Genomic DNA, 21,945 nt, shown 5'->3' on the forward strand with positions numbered 1-21,945 from the left:
TAAGGATCTTATAGTCTAGTGGGATTGTGTGGGATGGGTTGAAACAATTATATATAGCAATATATATAGTACTATATATAGGACTTTAATCATATATAATGTCAGATAATCTAATGCATACTGAACATGACTTGCTGATAATAAACATTAGGCTTAATAGGACAGAGTGATTACTTCAAGCTGGAAAGTTCTGGAAGGCTAATGAAGGGAAGTGGCATTTGAACTGGACCTTAATGACAAGTGGGATTTGGGTAATGGAGTTTGGAGAGAACAGGCCTTTCAGGTACAGGATAGTAAATAGATGATGACAGAACAGTAGGCAAGGGTGATGGGGCTATTAAGGAAGGTATATGGAAAATAAGCTTGTTTTCTCTAAAATAACTGCAGAATTTGAGTTTCCTGATGGATAATGCGTTTAAGTAGTGTTTTGCCACTTTTCAAGGAATTAAAACTCTTGGTGTTATATTAAAAATAATTGATATAATTTAAAATGTACTTTAAGGCTGCTACCTTTTTCTATCATCCATATTTATCAGTTACTATAATAAAGTAACTATGATCTATGAATTTTTTTGCTTGAATCTGTTTTGTAAAATGTGCTGTTTGCATCACTTTTTTTCAGTAAAAACTGATTTTAGATGATATTTTATTGTGTAGAAATTAATTGTAATTTATTGCATGGTAGAATTATGTTAGTGTATTTGTTGGCCCTAGCCTTTGAAAAATATGTATTAAAAGAAAGATCTAATCATTTCCTTTAAAAGATGTGACTTTTTCTCGCTAGACAGATCTTAAAGCAATAAAATTTTTGTTGGATATAGATTGAATATTAGAGAAATGTTTGTTTGCATGTTACAGCAGAGTAAATAGAGGCTCCCTTAGATTTAAATAGTGTAGGGGCATGATAATTAAATAAATTATTCCAGTTAGAAAATGCATGGTCCAAAATTATTTCATATTTGCTAATTGAGGATGATTCTTAATGACCTCGAGCTTGAGAACTAATGCCTACATCCCTTAAAGAAAATGCACTGCTATGTTTATAAGCTCCTTTGGGAGCAATATTTTAAAGAAGCACAGGGCCAGAAGTAGGAATTAAAATTCTCTCCTAGCTTCAGTTGTTTAACTCCCAAACATATGAAATGTGTTGGATTCAGAATGTGGCAATTAACTTTTTTCATTATTGAAGAAAAACAAAAAGCTCCAATAAAGCATCATTTGAAGATTCGGCTTTTTGGGGTTTTTTTTTTGCACTATGTTTCTAAATTTGCATTCCTTCCTTTTTGTTCTGTCCGTGTGGCAGATACATCACATCTATGATTCAAAGCAAATTTCTCCACTTTGGTCAGTATCTCATTTTTTCTCTTCATCTGTGACTACATTTTTCACATTTTTACTCTTCATATTTATTTATTTATTTATGTATTTATTATTTTTTGAGGTGGAGTGAGTACAGTGGCACGATCTCAGCTCACTGCAACCTCTGTCTCCCTGTTCAAGCAATTCTCCTGCCTCAGCCTCCTGAGTAGCTGGGATTACAGGCATGCTTGGTTAATTCCGTATTTTTAGTAAAGACAGGGTTTCTCCATGTTGGTCAGGCTGGTCTTGAACCCCTGACCTCAGGTGATCCACCCACCTCGGCCTCCCAAAGTGCTGGGATTACAGGCATGAGGCACAGTGCCCAGCCCAGATTTATTTTTTTATTAAGAATTTCCATAATATCAGCCTTAACATATAATCAGGGTTTTCCTAGGCTTGAAAAGGAAAAAACAACTTTATACTTCCATTCAAGTTACTGAGGGGGATGGGAAACACTGTAAACTCATTTAAAAAAATGAAAGAATAATCAAATTTCACTTGTTCTAAAATGTTTTCTATGACCTTCCTGTCTTTGACTTTCATTTTTTAACAGCTCCATTCCATGAACACATATCTATAATATCATGATATCTGTAATCTCATGTATCTCCATACAACCTATTGTTCACTGTTCACAGTTTGTTCTTTGGTACCATCTCATTACCATTGCTTTCACAATGCTAACCTATCTGTGCATGACCAATCTAAACGTTTGTTCTCTATCTACATTTCTCTCAGAGAAATTTTCATCTAAGTCTCCCTTGCTGCTCCATCTTCTTGTTGGAGTGGACTTGGCTCATGACCACCATTTTGGATCTTTTCTTCTATGTATATTTTCCCCTTGGAAGACTCATGTTCCTGTATAGGTTCAGTTCTCAAATCTACACAATTCCTAAAGCTGTTTCCTTGGTCCTGGCATCACTTCTGAGTTTTAGAATATTACAGTTCCAACTGTCGTCTGCTGGGTGAATGTGAAACATATTAAAGTCATTATCTCCAAAACTGAACTTATGATTTCCCCCACATCTACTCTCAAAATGTTCAGATTATCATTTCCTGGCTTCTCTGGCATAAGACCTGGGAGTTATATTTGAATCCTTCAACTTCCTCTCTTCAAGTACATGCAATTCCACATCTTACCAATTTTTCTCTCACAAGGATTCCTTACTCCATCTCTTCTTCTTTGCCTTCCCCAAGTTAGTTTTTTTTATATTAAGTTTCTTTAAAGTTACTCCAACTCTCTCAGTTTCTTGTTCTGACACATGATTAATTTCTACAAACTAAAACTTTTAGATTTGAGAAAACTGTTGGAAATTTTATTAGTTTACTTTCTATAAGGAATGAGTTAGAAACCCAGAGCAAGGGGGATTTTTCTCAAGATTATAAGGTCTAGGTAATACTAAATATTAAAAATCCACCCTTCTACACATTCATTCCAGTCTTCTTTTAACTATGCCATGCTACTGAAAAAAAACTTCAGAAGTTTTTTCCCCAACACCAAAGAATTTGTTTTAGTCAATAATAAACATGAATACAACTGACAACAAGATACTAGTGGACCACTATTTTGGCTGAAGTGCAAAATTGTTCTTTTGTACAATTATTTTAAGGGAAAGAGCAATTAATTTGGAAAATAGCAAAGCAAGTATCAACATCATGCTTATTACATCACATTCTTGTCACAAAATGTAGCACTTGCTTGACTTCTGTCATCTATAAAGGTCAGAATTTAGAAATGGCTGTCATCTAAATCCAAATTATGAATGTATCACATAGGATGCTTATGCATTTTCAGTAATACATATCTGTAGTGGAGCTAGAAATAAATGCATAATTTTGCATTTGTGACTTTGTCAGTCTGTTTTCACACTACTTTAAAAATACTACCTGAGACTGGATAATTTATGAAGAAAAGAGGTTTAATTGATTCACAATTTCACATGGCTACGGAGGTCTCAGGAAACTTACAGTCATGGTGGAAGGTGAAGAAGAAGCAAGGCACGTCTTATATGGTGGCAAGAGAGAGAGAGAGAGGGAGGGAGGAGATGCCACACTTTTAAACCATCAGATCTCATGAGAACCCCCTGTCATGAGAACCGCAGAGGGGAAACTGACCCCATGATCCAGTTGCCTCCCACTGGATTTCTCCCTCCATGGGGATTACAATTTGAGATAAGACAGAGCTAAACCATATCAGTAACTATCTGTTTTGATAATCAATACATATTATTTTTCATCAAGCTACTCTTAGGCATATAAGGAAATTGTACTATATCTGTGGCATAAACAATGTTGATTTTGGGGGTGTAAAAATACAAAAACAAAATAAATCTGATGTATGACATTACACAGGAAAGAGCCCTGGGTTAGCCTTCAGAAAATCTGCCTCCAAATCTTAAATGCCATTAACCAGTCAAGTGATCTTGGCCAAGTCACATACCATTTTAATTGTTTTAGATTTCTCATCTGTAAACATAGAATGAACAAAACATTTTTATTTGTCTCATAGAACTGGTGAGAAAATGCAATGAAAATTAATACTATGAAAATATTTTATGAATACTAAGTTATGTCAGTTGGGAACATGGCTATTGTCTGAAAAACTTCTATAATGCTGCAGTAGCTTGACAATTAAATTGGAACATAACAAGAGAGCTGTAAATCTTATTTACCTTACTAATAATGTTAGTAAGGTATTTATTCCTAAGATTTCATCAAGTTTTAATTCAGAGTATTCTAGGATGTTTGAATTTATAACTTGCAGAACATTTGTATTAATCCTAGGCATGATTTTCTTTCAATGCATGTTTTAAAATTCAATGTAAATTTGTTAATGTCATCAGCCTCTGCTAATATTTTCCCAAACCTACAGTACATCTGACACTGTACTAGTACTTAAAATGTTTCAACTCATTACTTTTCTTGGAACTTCTTGGAAAACTCTATACTTTTCAATGTGATGGGGGTTGTAAATCTACAGTATCTTTATTTTTTTTTAAAAGTCTGACATATATATAATTTTTACTCAAAGAATAAATAGTATAGGAAACTAATAGTTTTCCCTTGGATATTTGTTTTTCAGCAAACAATTATGAGACTGGCAACTTCTACTCACCAAGACCAGCATCTGTCTCTGGAGACAGAGAATAACCCTTGAACTCTGATCTCATGAGAAACCACTAGGTGACCTCAGGGTCTCCTGATGGTTGAAAGTATGCTCACAAGTATTCTTACTATGGTACCTTTGTGGCTTATTTCTTGAAGCAGCTGTGGTTTGTAGGACCAGTGAGCCCAGCCTGAGTTCCATGGCTGTTCCTCACCCTCTTACTATACTGGTCAAACTAAGTCCTCACTTTACCTTCAAATATGTGGAATATGTCCATATTTTTTCATAGTTTTAATCTAACCAAGTTTTAGATATTTCACTTTTTAAATCTTCTCTGACACATTAGGCTTTCCATTTCCTTAATCATTCCCACCCATCATCCCCAATTTTTTCTGGATATCTTCCAGTTTGTCTGCATTTTCATGATATTAGGGTGCCCAAAACAAGAAAATATTCAGGGAACAGACACATATGGACTACGATGCAGTGTTTGTATTTATTAAAGCTGTGAATATTCATTCACTAATTTATTCAAAAGATATTTAGGTAGTTCACTGTAGTTGCAGACACTGTGTTAGATAGACAGTGGATATAGTATAATGAGAAACAGAGATAGATATAATCCCTGGCCATGTTACATTTACTGTAATTGGAGAAATAGACCTTTAAAAACAAATTTCCACATACTATACAAAAACACAAAGCATTTTATGTATATGAAGGAAAAGACATGACTCAGGGAATGTATTACTAGGCCACTTGACCAAGTCTGAGAGTAATTTTTTCATTCGGTCTGTGAATGCTCATTTGGGTTTATTATGTACTTAGTGTGGTTGTGGCCTTTATTTAAATGTAACAGAAGAATGACATGGTTGTTGCCTAATATAGAAATATCTAGGGGTGGCTTATGAGAAATCATGCCCACACAAATGTTTTTGTAATATTATATGAGATGTTAATAAATATCTTTAGGATACATTGCTGTGTTTTATTGACTAGTCATTAAAACTCTGAGCAAAAACAGTATGATGGCTAAGGAAACAGTTTTACTTCAAATCCTCCTAAACCCTTTTTTATATTGCTGGTTTTCCACCCCCTCATTTTCACCTAAATAGATATTCTGGAGGCACCACTGCTTGTCCTGGGATTAGATTTAACACATTCTAAGGTTGATAAGCTACAGAAGTTCAATGGAAAGAGTACAGTGACTGGCTAAGAGACCTTGGGATTATGCTGGGGAGCTCACTTGAGCATGGAGAATGTCAAGAAGAGAAGAGAAGTGGAAGGGAGAGTTTTGCAAGTACTTCCAGGGAGCAGTTATGCAGAAGACATTTTAAAAAGGAGGTATGAAGGCTAAGTAATTAGATTAGCCTGCCTAAAGCTCCTTGATTAGGTTGAGGATTAGTGAGAGTAAAGGTCAGAGAAATTGGACAGATTGGGTAGAAATGTAAATTAAGACATTTACATCAATTTCAAATTGCCAAGAGTTTTGGCACCATTTAATTATCATATTCTATAGGTTGATATTTTCTCTTTTAATCTTTTCTGTTATTTTGTGACACCATATGGATTTTGAAATAATGACTTTTCAGTTAGTAATCTGCAAATACAACAAAATTATTATTTTAAGAATTGCTATTTTTGATGCATATATAAGATCAGTTCTTGTGTTTTTGTTTTTTTTTTAAACCAATTATCTCTCTGTTACCAAAAGAAAAAAAATCTGAGATTTTATTTCTTCATAAGTTTTTTGTTTTTGTTGTTTGCTTTTTAAGCTGTTGAAGAAACCAGGCACACAGACTGTCACTTAAGTTACCGGAAGGTAGAAGTCATATCTTTTAAAAAGTGAACCAAAATGTGCAAATTACAGAAACTTTTTGCAGAATTTAAGAAATTTATAAATAATTTAAAAAGTCCCTCTAAGTTACTGGCCTACATAAAAAAGCATGTGCAACTTCTGCCTACTAATGGGATTCTGCTGTTTGTTCAGCAACATCATATCATCCGTATGTGTATTTTCTACTGAAGCCAAAAAGATTTAATAAGTATCACTAAATGATAAAGGAAAGAGTGAAAGAAAATAGGACAAAAACATTTCTTATTATGCCTATGCAGAAACATACATACATACAGTTCTTTGTGGGTACTATAGTGAATTGGAGTGGGTATTCATTTGATTCATTTGTAAGTGATGGAAAATTTCTCACTCTACTGACAGTTCTGCTTAAAGTACGCTGTAGGATTGATGTGAATTGCTCAGAGAATTAAAGAAACTCAGTCTTTAATTCCTTAGTATTCCATAGCAAATGTTAATCTGCCCACACACCCTCGATATTTGTTACAGACCTGGAAACATATGCTCCTGGTAGAATTATTTTCTTCCTTGACACATCACCCATTCTGCTGCATCAGATAATACGCAGCTGTCAGTGGGTGAAAACCCCAGTGCAGTATAAGTATCAAATAACATCTTAAAACATACTGTTTTAGGGAAGAGAACATATACTAAATGGAAATGGCATTCTTATTTATCCCCTTAGGGCTCAAAATCAGTAGAAATTAGTATTTAACTTCAAAAATTTGTTATTAAAATAAATAAGTAGACATCGATTATTTTAGAATATCATTTTGAAGGAAAAATATATTATAAAATTTATAGTCATAAACAGAACTTAACACTTTTGAAATTGAGATTTTATTTGATCACATTCTTGGCTGTCTTTGATCATGAGCCTACATTTTAATTGGGAAAACAAAGACTTGAAAATATATTAGGAGCAAACTCTTCAGATACCACTGGATTTATTTTATATTATAACATCTAAAGCATTAGCTGAAAAAGTAAATATGCCACCACACCTTTTAACTTTTCATGTAATTTAATCCCTTTATCTCTACCTTGTGTCTAATCCTCTTAGTATTCCTTCAGGCAACCCCAGGACTAACACTAGGTTTACTGCTCATTGAATGTTTGCAGTGTTGTTACGTATACAGAAGACTTGATCACTCTCCTTTTTGTCTTTTAGGAGTGCCCTTTATAAAGCCTATCATAGAACTTATACTATTTTATAAGGCATTATTGATTTGTTCATGTTTTCTTGAGGATTAAGCTGTATCCAGTTCTCTTTGGAGGCATAGTGCCAAGCCCAGGAAGCAGCACATGTTTGTTGACAAATTAATATTTGTGCTATGATAAATATGTGACCACAGGATTCCTTAGCAAATGCTCTCCTTACATTTCTTTAATACTAGAACTTACTTAAAAGATGACCAATTGATTATCTCTTTTGGAAACCCAGAGTACCTATAGTGTGAAATGTACGGAACATGTCTTAAATTCTCTTAGTCATATTTAACTGCTTCATGTTAGGCATATTAGGTCTTCATTTTTTGAAGGTCCTTGAGGGCAGAATTTGTATATAGTTTGTGTATACATTTCTCACAGTACTTAGAACAATATGTGCTGTGTACATATTTTTTGACATTATCATATTGTAACTATTTGGAGAGAATATTTGGTACTACATTTGACTTGTTTCTCAAGTGTTTTTTGCATTTAGAGGATATTAACTGAATTTAGTCAACACACTAGTGAGATATCTTTGTGGGCTAAGGCAGAAATAATTCAGAAATCCCTTTTGAAACAGGCAATCTCATACCTCCTCTGTTTAGAAGTTCTGTGCTACTATATGGGCATAAGCACAGGGTAGCTATCTCTTTGAGTCTCTGGGAATGTAGCAAACTCTGAGTGGCTTCTGTATCAAAAGGCATAGAGACCAAAGGCCTAACATTGAGCTGTAACTGTGGCATCATAGCCTATTCCTCTTCTTTTGTGAAAACAATAACATAAACTATCTGCTTAGATGAGTGACTGATAAGAATAGGTGTAAGAGTTGTCATTGCTTTTCTATTAAGTATACAATTTTAAAAATAATTCTCTTAAATTCTTAAATTATTTATCTGAATATAGCGGGAAGAGTGCAAGTATAGAAATTGGTCTTGGGTTCAAAATCAATTTGCATAATTTTCTGCTTGCAAGAATTTAAGAAATGTCCTTAATTAGATGGTTTCAGTTTTCCTCTTTTCAAACTTAGACAAGGTTGTGTAACTCTTTGGCTGTTTGAATATCAAACAAGACCATATATTTACAGTGTCTATTAGCTAATAAATATTTTATTTATTAGATAATACTTTATTTAATATTTAATACTTTATAGTCCTAATGCTGCACCCTTAAAATTCGGTAAGATAAATTTTTATATCTAGAAATCAGGATCATAAACACATTGCAAAGCTTCCATAAAACATGGACATTTTAAAGACTGAAGGGCACAATTATGTGCTTAATTCAGTACTGTTGATCACGCCCACAAACTGGAACAATAATGCAAATGCTATGTTTGGCATTGGCAGCATATGACTTAACAAAGAGAATAAAGATTTTTGAGATCTATAGAGTAACAAGAAAAACAGGGAGGTGACTTGTATTATCAGCAAGAGGAAAAATAAACTGGGTGATTTGAAAATAGGCAATGTGGTGGGAGGATTGCAATAGCAATGAAGGGAAAATCCATCTGAAATTAAAACTGGACAGTATTTTTACTTTCCTTAAAAGAATAAATTATCAAGAGTTAGAAGTAGGAAATAAAATGTAAAAACCACCCAATGGTCCATCAAATAAAACTGCTTAGAAGTGAAGGAGTAGTTTTAAATTAAACTTTTTGGAGAGCTTTTACACACCAGGAGCTATTTTTTACATTATTTCTAAATAATTTAAATTAAGGATTTTTTAAATGGAAAATTTACTTGTCCTTATAAAGATAGAATGTTGCAGAATAGATGTACTTAATGCCCAGGGAGTTCTTCTCCATCCTGTATCCTTTGATTAAAGCTATAGACTTACAGAAATATAATTCACGGGCTATATTTAGGGGGAGCAGATGTTTGGATTCTGCAAAATGAAACTTGTGGCCTTCATTTGAAGTGAATTTGAATAACACAATGTAAGTCCCCTTGAATGATATCTTTGTTCTTGTTATCTAAAGAAAGAAGATTAAAACAGTGTAAAAACATGCATCATAATTCTGCCATTTGAGAAGAAACAAAGGCTTGTACCTGATTACTTTTGAAATCATCCAAAAGAACAAATGATCATAATTATTTTAACTAGGATTGTGTAATGCTATAATAAACCCTCATTAACACAGATACTAATTTGGAATTTAATCATTGGGAAATCAGCAGTATGTGTACTATTTGCTAGGTAACTTAAGTATAAAGATGACTGGCATTTAATTTTGCTAGGAATAAGGGCTAAAACTATTTTCGGATACTGTTTATTAAGCAGTCTTTATCAAATTATTGTTGATATCATATTATGGCAGGGTATTCACTGTTCAGTAGTAGATGCACTCAGATGCTGAAAATCATGTAGAGAAATTAGGATAGGCATTTGGGACAAGAGGAGATCAACTCCAATTGGGATAGTGATCAGGTGAAAGGGAGTTTTATGAGGGAACCGGAATTTATTCAACTGTTGAAGTAATATCAGGCTATGTAGAGATTGCTATTTTTTATGCTATTTTTCAAGACATATGTACCTAATCATCAAGCTATTAGATTTTTAAAATTGAATCAATTTTAAATAACATTTGGGACCTGATTTTTTATTAAAAAATTAAATCCAGCTGGATGTTTATTTATTTATGCAGATTGATAAATAAGTTGTTACAAACATGTGCTTAATTCCTGTTTTATATCTAGAAAATAATTGTTTTCAAGAGATCATTCTTCTAAATACAATGGTCCAAACTTTTATAATGCAGCTAGTGGTGTTAGTCTCCCAGAGCACCACTAATTTTGAAACCAGTGGGACTTCACAAAAGCAGCACACTAGATCTGTATGTCACTCAAAGAGGTGCTAGATTTGATGAGAAATTATCAAAAGCATTTATTTTTTGGGAATTCTATATCTTCAATTCTGGTAAATACATATTTATTTCATTAGAGAGAGGGAAGAAGAGAACTTTCATTTACTATTTAGAGAGAATATTGTGAATGCAAGCACCTTTAGTAGCAGTAAAGTATGATGATTATTTAAATCTCATTAAAGCTTTAGGTTAGAAATGTCTGACATCAGTATGTTACAACTAGAGCAGATATCCTAATCAACTGGGTCTGGGGACCTTCAAAAGAGTGGGAAGTTTTTGTTAGGAACAAGGAGAAATTCTCCTTACCACAAACATTAGAGGGATGCATGTGTGTAGAGAAAAAAAATGTATGACTGAATTTGGAATTCTTCTTGATTTAATATCATGGATTTAATGCCACTTTCTCTCTTATAAAAATCTGTATAGAAAGATACAGTCTACATTAAAATAATAAGTGGCCTATCAAAATTATTTTGTTAGTAGTTAATATTACACTTATTAGTGCTAATATATCATGGATTAAATGCCACTTTCTCTCTTATAAAAACCTATATAGAAAGATACATTCTACGTTAAAAAATAAATGGCATATCAAAATTGTTATTATTATTATTTTTTTTTGAGATGGAGTTTCGCTCTTGTTACCCAGGTTGGAGTGCAATGGCGCGATCTCGGCTCACTGCAACCTCCGCCTCCTGGGTTCAGGCAATTCTCCTGCCTCAGCCTCCTGAGCAGCTGGGATTACAGGCATGCGCCACGATGCCCAGCTAATTTTTTGTATTTTTAGTAGAGACGGGGTTTCACCATGTTGACCAGGATGGTCTCGATCTCTTGACCTCGTGATCCACCCGCCTCGGCCTCCCAAAGTGCTGGGATTACAGGCTTGAGCCACCGCGCCTGGCTCAAAATTATTTTATTAGTAGTTAGTATTATGCTTTTTAGTGCTAATATATTAATTGTAGTTTGAAATATTATTTTATTTAGCCTATTTTATATATTTCCATTAAAAAGGTAAAATAGTTACCTAGTTTACGACTTTGCTGTAATTATAAAGATCATTAGTTTTCAGTGAGTGTCCTCTCTGCTTTGGTGGTATTTCAGAGAAAGGAAGTTTCTACATAACAGTTTCTCCACCCGCTTCAATTGATGGGGTTTGAAACAGATATAAATAATTAGTAATAGAATAAAAAATAAATTAGGAAGTGTGTTGAGAATATATGCTGCTCTGGGGTTTGTAAAAAAAAGAAAACTAACAAATTATTATAAGGAAGGAGAAATGAGTAAAGAGTCCTATCAATGCTGAAGTCAGGCTTTGTAGAGAACTAAAACCTTGTTCAGCATACTACAGAGATTCCAGTGTAAGATAGAACCCCCAAGCTACCGTTTTCGGGTCATGGCTTCTCTTTTAACACAGGTTTTGTATGCTACACTTTGCGTACAATATTGCTTATAGTCCTCATGCAGAGTAACTCTAAAGGTAGTAGAAAAAAATGGAAATTTATGTCAGCTAAGTATCTTGCTCCAAATCATCCAGTTAACTCTGGTCTGCCTTCAAAGTCCAACAAAGTACTTTTACAAATACTATTTCTCAGGGGTAGGATGAATAGAAGTAGATAGATTATACAATATGTCAAATCATGTGTCAAAACCACAACTCTTTTGTTTTTTAGATATCTAACCTAAGAGCATATTTCTAACCTCTGTTTCCTATTTTATTTATTTTAACGTATTTTGTTGTAAAAACCCTCAATAAGTAAAATCCAGATTTATATGCAAACAAAAATTAAGAAATTCTTATTTACTTTGTTAATGGCTCTTTGGCTTATTATAAAATGTTTTCTTTAAATATTCCCCATTAAAGTTTATGTTTTTATTTAAAATCCAATTAATAAATATTTTTTAACATTTTCCATCTTAGATGCTATCTTATAGCAGAAAATAATAGAAGACATGATATAGTTTTGAATTTTAAATAACTTAAGTCCAGTAATGATGGAAGAAACACATATAAATAATTAGTAATAGAATAAAAAATAAATTAGGAAGTGTGTTGAGAATATATGCTGCTCTGGGGTTTGTAAAAAAAAGAAAACTAACAAATGAGGGGAAACAAGGATGAATAGGAAAAGCTCACGTGATTTGTGGGCTTTGGGTGATAATGAGGTATCAGTGTAGGCTTATCAGTTATAACAAATGGTTTTTTTATGGTGGCAGATGTTGTTAATAGGGAGGGACTATACATGCATAGGGGCAGGGGGTATATGAGAAATCGCTTTACACTCAGCTCAAGTTTGCCATGAATCTAAAACTACTGTAAAAATAAAGTGTACTAAACAAACCAACAAACAAAAAACAAAAGCAAAAACCCACAAAAAAACTAAGAAACTCATTGCTAGAAATGGGATTTGAGGGAGAAGTATAATGCTGTTAGGTAGAAAGTTAGGCGGAATGGAAGTAATCATACCTCTTATATGTGTACCTAGGTAGGCATGAGGGCAAAGCATGAGCAAGTGCTCTCTTGCCTAAGATATGGGATGCTTGTCCTCAATTGTTAAAAGAGGAGGCTGGAAAGGCAGGAGGAGGCCATATCATGGAGTGCCTTGACAAACAAAGTTGTTTTCATTTAATTGAGAGAGTCATTGCTCGTTATTGACCTAGCAAATTGATTGTTAGGTAAGTTGCTTCGGGAGTGGTGGGACTTGATTAGAAAGAGTACATAGGAGACTCATGAGGAATTTTAAGCAAAAGGTAGCTCTGCCCAGACCAGAGAAATAATAATGGGAATGGAAGGAGGGGATAGATAGGGAAGATGATATGGTAATAAAATGTGTGTAAGATATAGAAATTGAGAGTTAAGGAAAAGAAGGAGTGTGGGTGTCTAAGAAATTTTGAGAGTAAAAAGCTAGAAAGAAAGTTTTATGGGCAATTAAGACATTTTTCATGGGGTCAAATTTCAAGAACCCATTTTTTTTTTAATTTAAAGAAGATATATTGAACTTGTAGAATAGGTGATAATTGTGTTTTCTTTGGTTACCTAAGGAATGAATCCATGCTAACTAAAGACAGTGTTATATAAGCATAGAATAGAACTTGTGGTTTTGTCTGCAAAATAGAGTTAATGTTACTTTAAAAAGATATTACAGGGTTTAACAGAGCTTCCTACTGGTATTGAGATGTCTAATGGCTTAAGACTATATTACATATTGCTAGCAAAAAGCTATGGTGTGAAAAGCATTGTTACTGTAATAAAGAATGAATGGTACTTTCTTTTTATCTCTATTGCTCTGAGGGATGGCATATTAGTTTTCCGTCAGAAAAAAAGCTTCTATCTTAATTACATAAATGCAACGATGTAATGAATATTTTTCATTAGGCTGCTGGGTGCTTCTCAGAAATTAGATTTCTTTTGGTAGGTGAGGAAAGGTAAATGGGTACTGACTAGGTCACCTGCCTTGTGCGCCACAATTATAGGCCAGGCCTTGGGATTAGCATATATTCTTCATTTAATCCATAAAACCCTGTGCATTTGGTTCTATAATAATCTTCATTGAACAGATTAGAAAATGTAAAATAAAAGAATTTAAGTGACTTGTTTCTAAGTAAAACAGCTGGTAAGACTTTTTGACTGAGGACAGCTGCAGTGGGAATTGTAAAGTGCAAATGGATGAATGCAACATACATTGAGGTGTGAAAACTAAGCAGCCATGGTAAGCAATTGGATATGGGTTTGAGTAGATTTGGGGCCAAGAGTTATTTAGGATGGCTCCATGGTTTCTGGCTTGCAAATCACATATAAAGTTGTTCTGTTCCCTGAGATAGGGGATATGTGAGGAATATATGAGGGAGAGGAGATTATGAGTTTCAGCTTAGGCAGGCTGTTTGAGATGAGTGTGAGATATGCCAGGAGAGAGATTTAACGGGTTGCTGATTATGAGGATTAGGAGGCTTAGAAGATAGGAATGGACTGAAGATAAAGCTTTTGGGGTCATCGGTTACAAATTAATTATTAAAGACACAGATGAGTATATAATATTTCTCAAGGGCACTGTGTAGAATAGAAGATGAAAGATGTGGGACACCCAGGGGAACAACAGCCTTGAAGAGGAGGGCAGAGAGAGAAGCTTACAGAAGGGACTTGATAGGAGTGCCCAGGAGTGAAAAATCCTCAGAGTAGACAGAGTTTCATTTTAGAGTTTAATGATGCCATTTCTTTGTGAAATAGCTATTACAATATTGCACCTCCTCTACATCTCTCCTCTGTCATTATTATGCTGAATGGCACATTTTGCATTTCCACTATGAGAAGAAGATATAAAATCATTTCATTTAAACTGCCAGGGCATGTTGTATGACTGACATGGGTATTTGTATACTTGTTTCAAAAATTACAGGTAAGTTTTGGCAGAAATACTGGTGGAATCTTCAAAATGATAAACGCTTATCCTTTACAACATCCTAAGTCTGGAGACAGGGGAGATAGGGCTTATTATAGTTCTTTCTTCAACTACTACTTTTATTTCAGGAGTCATTCATTCATAATTGCAGATGATAGTAACTTTGAAAGGTTTATACAAATGTATACCTCACTAAAATGTAGCTAAAACAGTCTAAGTAGGAGTGCTCATGTAAAACAAAAATATCTTTGTTAACAGACATTTTTATCATGGAAGTTTATATTGTTTGTGCAAACCGGCTCAAAGAGCACACCTATTACTAGGATAAAGTAGCTCATGTTGTTGAAAACATTTTATAATTATACAGTTGTGTTAGTTACTTGTTTTCATTTTTAGAAGTAGACACTATAACAACTATAAATATTTGATTAACGGCAGTGTCAACAGACTGAGAGAACCCTCATAAAAATAACATTATAGTTATGTCAAATGAATTTAGTTAAGCTACATAAACTGGGAACTTCATTCCTGGTTTTCTCTCAATTTTAAAGTAAGTTGAGATAACAGTATTTCAAAAGATAATTAGTAGTCATAGGCATGTTCAAAGTTAAATTAGAAATGTTAAAGAGAGAATTTTTTTAGCCTGGCATGGTGGGCGCCTGTAATGCCAGCTACTCGGAGGCTGAGACGAGAGAATCGCTTGAACTCCGGAGGCGGAGTTTGCAGTGAGACGAGATCCTGCCGTTGCACTCCAGCCTGGGCAACAAGAGTGAAACTCCATCTCAAAACAAACAAACAAAAAACAAGAAAATATTTTTAGAGAAATAGTGGCAATATATTTAAAGTAGCTGTTCAGTACAGTAGTAATAAAAACACAAATTTTACGTAGATTCTGGTTTCAAATCTGGAGTAGAACATGTTCAGTTCTTTTTAGCATCAGACCAAAATTAGTTTCCTTATTTCAAGCAAAAGAAGAAGAAAGCATAAGTATTTAGAGTACTGCAAAGCTCCAGGGTATTCTAGACTGCATGGCAAACCTAATCGGTATTTATTGAGATAAATCTGCAGTACCAAAATTAATTGTTAGAGTATCCTGTTTATTTCAGTTTTTTTTCTAATCTATGGTAAATAGACATGTAAAATAATTCCAAATGCCTCAAAAGAGTCTTCACAAAGGCATCTTACAGATCTTCTAGTCTTACGTTCCTTCTAGTTTCTGTGTAGATTTTGTATTAACTATAAGGCAGGTTGCTTTTTTTGCCACTTTACTAAATAAATGGGGGTATGGATGTTCTTGATTTTATTTGTATAATGCTTCATATCACATAATTTTTAGAATTCTGTAATTATAATGCCTTGGTTTAGGAATATATTAATTTTACTTATATTTAAACATATAACCGTTTAAGGAATCACATTTTTTTTCTTACAAAACCATTTCTTTGTTATTTTACTTACTGATCACATTATATGTCAGTAATAATTTTTCATGGGGGGAATAGGCTGGTTATTTTCTACATCTTAAAATCTGATTCTTTTTTATTTGTTGTAGGTTTTATTGGGATTTAATAATGCTTATAATGATGGTTGGAAATCTAGTCATCATACCAGTTGGAATCACATTCTTTACAGAGCAAACAACAACACCATGGATTATTTTCAATGTGGCATCAGATACAGTTTTCCTATTGGACCTGATCATGAATTTTAGGACTGGGACTGTCAATGAAGACAGTTCTGAAATCATCCTGGACCCCAAAGTGATCAAGATGAATTATTTAAAAAGCTGGTTTGTGGTTGACTTCATCTCATCCATCCCAGTGGATTATATCTTTCTTATTGTAGAAAAAGGAATGGATTCGGAAGTTTACAAGACAGCCAGGGCACTTCGCATTGTGAGGTTTACAAAAATTCTCAGTCTCTTGCGTTTATTACGACTTTCAAGGTTAATTAGATACATACATCAATGGGAAGAGGTAAGATGCATCTTTTTCTTTTTAAAATCTATATCATGAAACTGTTAAATATGACTGTTTTAAAATGAACAACTGTGCTACATGTAATGAGTTTTATGAAATTCAGGTAGAAAAATGTACTTGACTCCTCTTTTCCATGCATAAGTGATATATTTGTATCCCTAAAATATGTGATCAAATAATAGATTTGAATGAGCTGAAAAAATAGTGATCATTTTATGCCAATTTATTATATTTTAAAATGAATACACTTTAATAATTATTATCCTATTCAATACAACCCCGCTCCCGCCTCGTTTTTTTTTTTTAATCTAATATGAATACATCAAGTACCATCTTTGATAAAGATGTGTAGGGTCTGATTGCTAATCTGGCACATCATTAGCTCTACGAGATAGTGTGGTTTTTGTCTCCTCTAATATTGAAGTTTCATTGAATTCATGTTTGGGTAAAACAGATTGCTTCTTTATTTCCAAGTTGTATATATAAAGGCTTTGTTTTTAGTGTATTAAAATTTTGCTCACTATTAGGCCTTGCTTATAATAATTTATTATAGTTTCTCCCTATTAGTTCATTTCATAATACTAAAAAAGAGTGTATTCATGAGGGGCATTGTACATAGAAAACACAAAGAGTACAGTGAATAAATGGAGTGAATCTGACTAGTCAGACCCATATTTTGCTGAATAGGTCATCTGCTGTTCTTAGACATGGGTAGGACCTGAGAAGGCTCAGCCAACTGGAGTTTCCAAAGATCTGAGTTAAACCATCATCAAGCAAAGGAGTTTATATCCCTATCTTTGAAGTCTGCATATTAACCATTTGACTTCCTTTTCTTCCTAAGTCTTTTTGTATTAATTATAACCTGAATTTTATTGCCTTCATAAACCTAACAGTCCTAAAGACCTGTAGAATGCCTAAACCAATACTAATGAAAGTCATATAAAGTCATATACTGGGTATAGATTATTGTTTTACACCATACAGAAATACTTTTTAGAATTTTCAAGATAGATTATGCTTTTAAATAAGTCATAAAATGGAAGTTCTGTTTGAATTCTGTGAGGTGGTAGCAGTGTTTTTGTATGTGCTTGTCAGTGACATTTTGGTTCACAGAATTTCAGGAAATGACATGAAATAATAAAACACTGCATAATACACTGATAAAAAGGCATAAAAATGGATCATTCTTAAAATATAGATATGGGATATATTTAAAATCAAATGAAGCACATTTGAGAAATCGGATTCATCTTGTAATTTTCTCTATGTAACACATTCCATCTAAAATGGAATAAACGTTCAGTTCTCAAAGCTTTTTTATGCTAACTTGAGATTAATACCAAACCAAGATGATTCTTGCTAATAATTTCTAATATTTATTGAAGGCTTATTACATGTCATGTAGTATGTTTGATCCTTTATGTGTATTATGTCACTGAGTCTTCCTAATAACTCAATGATGTAGATATTATTGCCATCATTTAACAGATGAGAACAATTAAATACTATAAGGTAACTTGCCCAGATTAATAGAACTAGTAAGAAGTAGAGCTGGGATTCTAAACTTGGCAAGCAGAGTCAGGATCTAGTGCTCATAACTGCAAAACTATGTAAGTTCTTACTATGACATGTACTATTTTACTTATAAGTACCTTAATATTTTACCATTTTATAGATTATCTAAGAAATTATAGGGAACTTTTTTTAAGTAAGACTGTGGGGCATGCAATGCAATAAAGTTGAACAGTACCTTTTAAAACAAGGCCACAGAAAAATATTTTATCAAATATCCTGTGAAAGGAAAGTCACTGATATAAATATCCAGTCAATTAAAAATACAGTAGCAATGTGACTATTTTTAATGTCTTGTGGTTTTAACCCAGTTACCCTAGAGAATGGCAGCAGGATGAACAGATGGCATCCTATCAGATAAAATGGCAGGCCATGTGGTCATAGAAGAGCATACTCCTTAACACCAATGTCCTTTGGCTTCTGGCAGTAATCACAGGAACCTAGATCTGTGTAACATGATGTGTTTTAAAGATGCCATGATATAATTTAAGAACATCAGCTTACTGCTATCATTATTGTAAAATGCAATTTAATATGCACTTACAGACATTTGGTAGCCAAGTACATTCAGGCTAGAGTTGTGAGTTGGCAAGATCTTTCTTATAAATAAATGACCTTGGTGATAAATGAACCATAAGCCCATTTAGGTGAAGAACGTTTTCTTGATTATATGATACCCCATATAATATAATGTATCATGGATATTTAATGCCTGTTAGTAATACTGTTAAACAGGGAAGAAACAGAAGAATAATCCAAAATTTAATAAAAATTCATCCTTCTATCACCTACATGATTCTAAACATGATCACAAGGAAACTTGAATGATTCCAAAACTGGAAATCTCTCTACCTGATTTTTTTTTTTTTTTTTTTTGAGACTGAGTTTCGAAATGCCACCAGGATATGTTTACAAGTAGAAATATAACAAATAAATCAGAAAAAGCAGCTCTGTGAGCTTTTGAAATAAGAATGTAGAGGAAGATGTGAGTTCTCCCACATGTCTTTGATTCTGAGTGTTTTAGTACCAAGCTGGCTAATGCTAAATTCAGCAAATTTGGGGAAGTAATGTGTGAAGTCTGGAAGCTGCCACTGTTCTAAATGAATCATTCCTGAGGGAAGCTGCTGCCTTCTATAGGAAACTGCTTCCATCTTCAACAATACATTTTTTTTTTTCTGGACTGAATTAGTTCGACTGAAAAAACAACGAGAAGTCCAGATGCCAGATAAATTAGAAAAATATTATGAATGAGACACAGAAGCTTTAAAATTTTGTCCCTATGTTATTATCATTTCTAAAGCTGAATTAGTGTTTAATACAGAAGGAAATAGCTGATTTGGGCAACTAATTTATGAAACACAAGGTGTTAAGAAATGAAGAGGGAAGTTGTTTTCATGAGCCAATTATAAGATCAATAGATTTAAGATGTAAAAATAGCTCTCTGTGACATTAAACTGAAACTTTATATATATTTCCAGGTGAGGTAAAAATCAGAGACATTTTAGATAAATCAAGCCAAAAATGTCTTTCCTTGCAATAGCTAGAAAACTGAGGTGAATCTTTACCGTTCTTTCATTTGAGTTTAAAAAATTGTTTGAATTCAGCATTGTTGTTGTTACCGTATGACAAGTAAAGATAGTGATCCAAGCCGGACTGTTATTTCGTAACCTATCACAAGGGGACCCAATTCTGTATGAGCCTTCTAAAAGAGACATACGGTGAGGAAATCCCTGGAAATTAAATGGAATATGTGACAATCACAAGCCACTGAAGAGATAAAGAGGAGATTAAGAGCTTAGTGAATAGGAGATTATTCAGTTTGTAAAGGTGAAGAGTTCCTTTACAGCTGCTGATCTCAGTCATTTTATCAATAGGAGATGACCTTCGAATTTTTTTAGAGGTTTAGGAAATATTAATTGCAAAGAGAAATGCTACACTGTAATGTTTATCTCTTTGTAGGACTTAATGTCATAGATAAAGCATAAATATTTCATAGTTAATTTTAAAAAGTAGGAAATGCATAATTATATAATAACTCTGGCTTTGGAATATATAACTATAATATTTTATTTTTTAATCATCATTTTGAATCTCCCCAACCTCCCTTGTATAGAACTGGGACAAATTACAATTAATTAAATACATTTTGGGGCAAGAAGGAGGGCATGTGGCTTTGATCTTATATGTTTATAGTAATTTTAGATGAATAATGTGTCTTGAACATTTCAATGCTTGTCTTGAAACCAATATTAGATATTTATACTGGCTTAGAGATAGTTTATATACAAATCATCTATAACAACAGAGAAGTAATAAGGAAATTTATTCTGCAGGGAACTAATGCAGATTACAGTTTCTGTCTTTGGTTAATTTTAGCATTCAAATTGGTATAAAGTAGAAACTAACTCTTCCTATAAATTGCCTATCTATAATTATACAATACATATTTTAATTACTTTCATATTTTAAAGAACACATAGGGTTCTAAGACTTGCTATAAGCAAACAGCACAGTTGTCCCAAACCTGCCCTATACTAGGTCTTAGAGAGGCTCCCTGTTGCTTATCACATCAAATCTATGTTTCTTTGCTGTGCCTACAAGGCTCTCCAAAACATTGTTCCCTGCTTTTACCATTGTCACTTTATATTTGCACTCAACTCTTTTCGGTTTGTTTGTGTTTTTGTTTTACAGTGCTGCTTGCAGGAAATGATTCTTTCTGCTTCTATAATTTTACTCCTGCTACATCACTGATTTGGAAAGCCTTTTTTTTTTTTTTCTGTCACTCCTTTAAAAATCAGACTTTAGGCCAGGCACAGTGGCTCACACCTATAATCCCTGCACTTTGGGAGGCTGAGGTGGATGGATCACCTGAAGTCAGGAGTTCGAGACCAGCCTGGCCAACATGGTGAAAAATGTCTCTACTAAAAAATATATAAATTAGCTGGGTGTGGTGGCAGGTGCCTGTAATCCTAGCTATTCTGGAGGAGAACCATTTGAACCTGGGAGACGGAGGTTGTAGTGAGCTGAGATCATTTCATTGTACTCCAACCTGGGTGAAAAGAACAAAACTCCATCTCAAAAAAAAAAAAAAAAAAAATCAGGCTTAAACTAATTTCCGGAAAGTATTCGATATTGATGGACTATACTGTGACAGTCAATACCTTTACAATGAAAATTTCTGCTGGCTCTACATGCATGTGTTCATGATCATTTGGTTACTAATGCTTTATTACACACATTTCCCTTTTCTTTGGCCAGACATAGACATCAGAGGGAAGAATCGGTGTCAAAATACCCTTGGATTTTTTGGTATGCTAGTGTAGGGTTATAAACACAATAAATAATCAAAGCATGCTTATCCACTAAATACTGGCAATGTCTCAAGTTCTAAATCCAATAAATAATAATAAGAGAGTATTCGTTTTTCACTCCCAAGGGTTTACTGAGTAATCTGTTATGTGGAGATGCTACAAATAAGAATAGAAGACAGATGCCAGTTTTGTAAGAAAAGCAGATGTGAGCAAATAATCACAGATGGTGTAAGAAGTGGTGGCACAAATAAGGGAGTGAGCAACACAATTGCTTCTGCACAAGAGGAAGCCTTT

The 21,945-nt window shown here is 33.6% G+C and overlaps 1 protein-coding gene across 1 annotated transcript in view; it reads left to right on the plus strand.

Moving 5' to 3' along the window:
- Positions 1–21,945, plus strand: part of HCN1 (hyperpolarization activated cyclic nucleotide gated potassium channel 1) — a 392,978-nt gene that overhangs the window by 26,128 nt on the left and 344,905 nt on the right. The window contains exon 2 of the mRNA XM_039467436.2: positions 16,342–16,765. Within this exon, the coding sequence (XP_039323370.1) occupies positions 16,342–16,765 (424 nt within the window). The remainder of the gene's footprint in view (positions 1–16,341; positions 16,766–21,945) is intronic.

The sequence above is a fragment of the Saimiri boliviensis genome, chromosome 1 (genome assembly GCF_048565385.1).
Source record: "Saimiri boliviensis isolate mSaiBol1 chromosome 1, mSaiBol1.pri, whole genome shotgun sequence".
NCBI lineage: Eukaryota > Metazoa > Chordata > Mammalia > Primates > Cebidae > Saimiri > Saimiri boliviensis.